The sequence below is a fragment of the Quercus lobata genome, chromosome 7, assembly GCF_001633185.2.
Source record: "Quercus lobata isolate SW786 chromosome 7, ValleyOak3.0 Primary Assembly, whole genome shotgun sequence".
Taxonomy (NCBI): Eukaryota; Viridiplantae; Streptophyta; class Magnoliopsida; order Fagales; family Fagaceae; genus Quercus; species Quercus lobata.
In genome coordinates this window covers 7,685,466-7,691,759 of record NC_044910.1, presented here as the reverse complement: position 1 = coordinate 7,691,759, position 6,294 = coordinate 7,685,466, and the positions used below count along the sequence as shown (strand labels likewise).

General features: G+C 32.6%; 1 protein-coding gene across 1 annotated transcript; it reads left to right on the top strand.

Moving 5' to 3' along the window:
* The first annotated feature begins 2,215 nt into the window (after positions 1-2,215).
* Positions 2,216-3,724, top strand: LOC115951502 (UPF0481 protein At3g47200-like). The gene is made up of 2 exons (XM_031068686.1): positions 2,216-2,911; positions 2,972-3,724. The coding sequence occupies exons 1-2, from the start codon at positions 2,216-2,218 to the stop codon at positions 3,722-3,724; spliced, it is 1,449 nt and encodes a 482-aa protein (XP_030924546.1).
* The last annotated feature ends 2,570 nt before the right edge of the window (positions 3,725-6,294 follow it).

Genomic DNA, 6,294 nt, shown 5'->3' with positions numbered 1-6,294 from the left:
AAGCCCATTTTGCGTTAATAGCTCCCGTGTATTTGCCTTCGTTAATCTAAATCATGGCTTGGGTTATGGCTTGCCCATGGGCCTGTTTAGCTTGGGCTCACCTTCGGTCTTCTGTTTGTGACAGCCCCCAAAAAAGTAACCCAGAACACTCTTTTATTGTTTAAACTTAGAAGCATGAATGAAAACATAACAGTAACACAGTACACAATTTTATTAGTACAATGAAAACATAACACAGTACACAGTTATGTTGTAGGCTTGACGCAAAATAATAATTGAATAAACAACAGTTTTATTGCGACAGTATATACCAAACTTGCTGGGTAAAAAAGTCCCTTCTATGTGTATCAAAAGTGTACTAGGTTGATTCTCAAAAAAAAAGTGTACTAGGTTCTTAATTTTGTTCGAAGCACGATTCATCATCATGTAAAATGCTTTCTAGTTTCTCCTTTCTTTAGGAAATGTTGGTGCGAACTATTAAAGGTTTAATCATAGCAAAACTTTCACGAAATTGCTGTCCATTATATACCAATCTTGCTGCATAAAGATGGAGGCATAACTTATAAGCCACAATTTATAGGAAAAGTGTGTACAGTTTGAAACTTGTACAACACATACCACTCTTGCTTTAGTAAAAGTAAAAATATAGTTTTGGTCGTGCTAGCTTCACATCAAACCTATATCAAATAACAAGTTACGACTTTACAAAAGTGTGTACATTTGTTTCTTTAATATATGAATAAAGTTCAAATTAAATACTCATGTGGGCTTTTTTTTTTTGATGGAATAGTGTGGGCACTTCTATTTGGGCACTTCTAACGCCCTCAAATTGGAGAGAGGACCCCACAATTTTTATCAAATAGTATAATATCATATGTATTTAATAATCTTAAACAAATTGTTTCTGGTACACATTTTTCTCGAGAAAGTAATCCATATCTAGCTAAAAAGGAAGAAATATAAAATATGTAATATGTATATGCACACTTTTTTTTTTTCCTTTCCCTTTTCCTTTTGATAAATTTCTTTCTCTAGCTTGAAAATTATTTTTGTCGCTTACTAATGAAATACAAATTGTGTTTAAACCTCCGAAGTTATCAATAATCATAAAGTTCATGTGTATTCGTAAGTGGTTTTTGTAGACCCATTTGATTTAGCAGAGAAATGTGGCAGGTATGCATTTCGTTCAAAGATTGATCTCATATGATATAATGATCACCAATAACAATTTACTTACACAAATGTCAAATAAAGTTAAAAAGATGCGACGAGAACCAAACTTTAGTCATAAATTTTGGAGCATTTTCAATAAATTATTCTCAAGTATAGTTAAAAGCAAGACTAGTATATAATTAAAACCATTTTCACCAAAAAAAAAAAAAAAAAATTAAAAATTCCATGCTCAATACATGTTAAAGAAAACGCAAAAGCTATATCATAAATAATTGAGCTTTCAACCTGAATCAAATCAATTAATTGTAGACTAAAGCTTGAGATCACAAACAATTTTTTTTTATTCAAAATGATTAATCATGTGAGTTCAATATATGATCATGTAGCAATATTTTAATTTCTCACATGCTTGTCACAATTTTATAGATTATTCTTCAAAATTGACAGGGTCATTAGATTTTGTATGTGATATAATAATGATTATTTTTGGAAAGATTATCAGTTAAATCATACAAAATATATATGTTTCCCTCTTTCTTCAAAAAATAAAAATAAAAAAACGTTTTCCATTTAGGAAATTTCTGGTATATTTTATCAAAGTCATATATATAGTTGCTTTAAAATGTATCAATATATAGTCACTATTTATTAATATAAATAGTATACGAACACAACATGTTAAGCATGGTGATCAACCATTGGTTACAACAGAAGAAGATTCAGACAGTGCAGATCAAGCAAGGATGACTGATTTGTCAAAACGACAGTAGTTTTGTATAGATTTTTGTCACTAAACTACTACTCATTTATGATAACAGTATTTAGCTTGTCAGCTCATGATATGTTAACAGTATTGTTTGTTATCGACTCCCTCCAAAACTCTGCTATATATACTCTAAGCAGAGCCTACACTGTAATTAAGAGAGAAACAATACAACTCAGTTTTCTCATTATCTCTACAAACTCTCTCTCTCTCATAGTTCTTCACAACAAACATACAGAATTAAATCGCCTTATTGGGTGCAAGCCTGCTTTGGCTAGAATGGAGCATGTTATTTCCATGGAGTTCGATTCGAGGAAGGGTATCAGAAGAGAAGCCGGTGAAACATGCAGCGGCGCCACTGAGGAGGTCCAAACACAGAACATTGCAATCGAAACTACCAAGCTGGAAGAAAGGTTCAAAACAGTGATGGAGGCTAGAAAAAATTCAGTCAGTCAATCTCGAACACCAAAGATACAAAAGGTTATATTCTTGCTGCGAGATCACAAGGATTTCAAGAAGTACTTTGAGCCTCGAATGGTATCACTGGGCCCTATCCATCATGGTAAGGAAAACTACCAGCTAGCAGAGAAGCACAAGCTTGTATTGACATCTGAGTTCATTAAAGATAGTAGCAAAACTATACAAGAAGTATACAAGAAGGTTGAGGAGAATATCAAGGAATTGAGGGAATGTTTTGAGGAAGAGGTGACCGAGAAATATGATGATGAGGCACTCGCTTGGCTGTTGTTCGTGGATGGCTGTGCAATACTACAGTACATATACTGTGCTACTAGTCTTAACAACAAGTTCAAGGAGCTGAGTATAAAAAATGATTGTGTAGCCTTTGGACATCAGGATTTGTTTTTGCTTGAGAATCAGCTTCCCTATAGTCTCCTCGAATGGTTGATGAGCTTGAGTAAGATGAAAGACGAGTTGAAAAACTCGATTGATAATTTCATTGAAAAGTTCGTTACGGTACCAAACGATCAGTATTCAAATTGCTGCCTAAAATGGTTATCAGAGAAAATCTGGCAGAGAGTATTGAAGCAGCAACAAGGAGACAGCTGTTACTCACAGAAGTCACAAGATCAAGCAATATCAGTGGATATTAGAGAGCCCAAGCCCATCCATCTTCTCGACAAACTAAGGACAAGTCTCTTGGCTAAGCATGGCAGACGGGTTCCTAAAATCGACCCAACGAGTCAAAACGACGATTGGCAATCCTATCGCAATGTTCAGGAGCTTCAAGCAGCAGGTATCTACTTGAAACGCAGTAAAAATGATAGCTTGAGTCTGAGTGACATATATTTTAGTACATTATTCCCTTGTTTCGGATTTCTTTGGCTTCCTCCAATTAAAGTAGATGACTCAACCGGGCCCATGTTTTTCAATTTGATTGCCTACGAGATGTGCCCGGATTTCGACAATGATTATGGGGTCACCTCTTACATATCCTTCCTCGATTCCCTCATTGATGAAGCCAACGACGTTAAGGAGCTAAGGAAAGCAGGGGTGCTCCATAACCTTCTCGGCAGCGACCAAGAAGTGGCTCAACTCTTCAACGACATAGGCACCGACTTGGTGCCCAACACCAAAATATATTTGGAGGTCAGATCCAGAATACAGAAGTACTACAAGAACAAGTTCTTGACCTGGACATCTCAAGTCATTCACGACCATTTCAGTAGCCCCTGGACGATCATAGCTTTCATTGCCGCGCTTTTTGCACTTATTCTCAGTACATTACAAACTTGGTACACGGTCCCCTGGCTTAATGAACTGTTATAAAAAGGGTGATATTTATTATACACTCTATTACACATAAATATATACGAACAAGTATGACTTGATTTTATATTTTCAGTTATTTTTTCACGTGTTTGTAAACTTGCATATAACAGTATATGTGTAATAAATTTTATCCATAATAAATAAATAAGTGAAATTATATTTAGCCTGTTCAGTTTGCCGTTTCCAAATAAAAGTACCTTATGGTTCTGCACCCCATCTCATTCTGTCCGTTTACTTTCGTTTTATTGTCATTTGTATGTAAGTATAAATTAAATAAGTTGGGTGAATGTACCCAATCACTATGAAAATGTTAAAGTTACAAATATGTTACAGCTGCCTGATTTTTATTTTCGTTTGAGCAGTGTTTGAGAGATACTGTAGTGAAAATTAATAAATATTTTGTCCACAAGAAGTTTATTTTATGATTTAGTTTTGCAATTAAATAATATCACAATAGACACACACTTCCCTCTGCGTGCAACGTATTATATTGCAAATTTTTGAATTTTCATTTTTGGTTTCAGGAAGTTTATAATCCATAGATCGACAAGCTTAATTAGATTTTGCTTTACTTTTATATTTGTAGTAAAAAATTTGAGTTAGTAAGATATATTATAAATTTTACTAAATATGTTTTACAAACTAATATATTACCAATTAAGGACAAAAAGCAAGTTAAGTATTTATTCAAATTTGGGTTATAAGATTCACAAATTCGACTATCCCGACTTGATCCAAATATATTTAAATTTTAAAAAATAATTAATATATATTTTAAAATATATTATACAAATTTTTTATTTACTTTTTGGCTCTTTTTACTAAATAAAATCCAAACTCAAACCCAAAACACATGAAAACATAACACGGTGCACAGAGTTATGTTATAGGCTTGACGCAAAAGAATAAACAACAGTTTTATTGCGACAGTATACACCAAACTTGCTGTGTAAATAAAGCCTCTTTTATGTGTATCACGTGTGTACGTAGTATGTTTATTTTTATTTTTTGAGAAACAGTATGTCTATTTGTTATTGAGTGTGAAATGTTTATTTTTTATTGAGTGTGTTTTAGTGAATAATTGTGGACCTTTAGTGAAGCCTTGTACACTAGTAAAATGATTTCTTTAAGGGCGTGTGTCCGTTGACACGTGCCCAACTCATACTTTTGGGTTTGGGATGCGACAAAGAGTGCTCTAGTTTGTTTTTTGGTTTGAGAAACATGAGTGCTCTAGGTTTGATCTTTAGGGTTTGATAAAGACTTCCTCTTTAAGTTAAGCTCATTGACACATGCCTAACTCATAAATTAATTGACTTCTATTAAAAATATATTATTTTGCAAATTTTGCTTAACGCTTTTTTAACACATTATTATGAATTTTTTCTTTTTTTGAGAAGAAAAGAAAAGTATCACATTCAACTCTTATTGCCTGTTGTGGCAAAGCCAAAAAGGCATAATATTTTCTAAAGCAAGAATGCTATATAATATTGTTCGACTGCATGCGTTCGGCAATACAATAACCAGCTTTTACTTATGCTAGATACCAAGATTGATGCAATGATAAAAGTTTAAAAGGTAAATTGCACTTTGGGTCCCCCAAAGATGGGTCATATTCAATTTTGGTCTATCAATTCTAAAACGTATGATTTTGCTCTTTGAGATTTCAAACAAAAAATAATTTGGCCCCTCCATTATTTTTTATGAATGAGCCTTCATTTAATATTTAATTACGTGACTAATGGGATGCTGAGATGCTAAGACACCTTATATTTTAGAGATTATATAATTGAAAGAACCACATTTTTAAGGATCCAAAATCAAACTTACTAAAAATTTCATGGACGATTTAATTTTTTCAAAAAAATATTTTTAGAGATAATTTAAAAAAAATGAAAAATGAAAAATCAAACTCATCCTAAATTTTAGAAATAAAAAATCCAATTTATTCCCTAAGAGCTTTGTAACTTAGTATATAACATTGTCTATTTTCCTTTTTGTTAAGTATTATAGTCATATTTTTATGTATTGACGTATTTGAGTCAAAACGCAATTTATATGTGTATTTGAGTCTTAGAATTTTGATTTTTGATACTTCTCAATATTTGTCAATCTATTTAGAATAAATGAATCTTGATACATAGCTTGACTGCTCTCGATCTATCGAACTACGAAAAAACTAAAAAACAATTTACGTTTCAGCCAATGATAATTTGGCCCATCTTGAAATTTATTGAGGAGTTGTTGAGATGTTCTGTGTGCTTAGGGTTTTGTATCAAGCTTGTAACATTCATCAATTGTGTTTTTGCATAAGCTACATTTATCAAATGGTTGCTGCATGTAGTGTTAGTCATGGATTGAAGATTCATTCAAAAGAAGTACTCCAATAAGGGATTGGAGTTGAGCTTCTTTATAAATCAATGATTTCTATTGTAGGTTTATACTTTTGGATATATAGGGTAAAATTTATTGTACTTGTAATCTCTCTTCTTGTTAATAGATTATTCGAGAGTGGTGATATGAAATTCACTTAGTGGAGTTTTGCCTTTGACACGACAGTTTTCCTTATC

What these genes read in the sequence shown, in the direction of transcription:
- LOC115951502 (XM_031068686.1), top strand. Translation starts at nt 2,216, where the DNA reads ATGGAGCATGTTATTTCCATGGAGTTCGATTCGAGGAAGGGTATCAGA. An exon ending in TCATTGAAAAGTTCGTTACG is followed by an intron (nt 2,912 to 2,971) that starts GTACCAAACGAT and finishes AAAATCTGGCAG; the next exon opens with AGAGTATTGAAGCAGCAACA.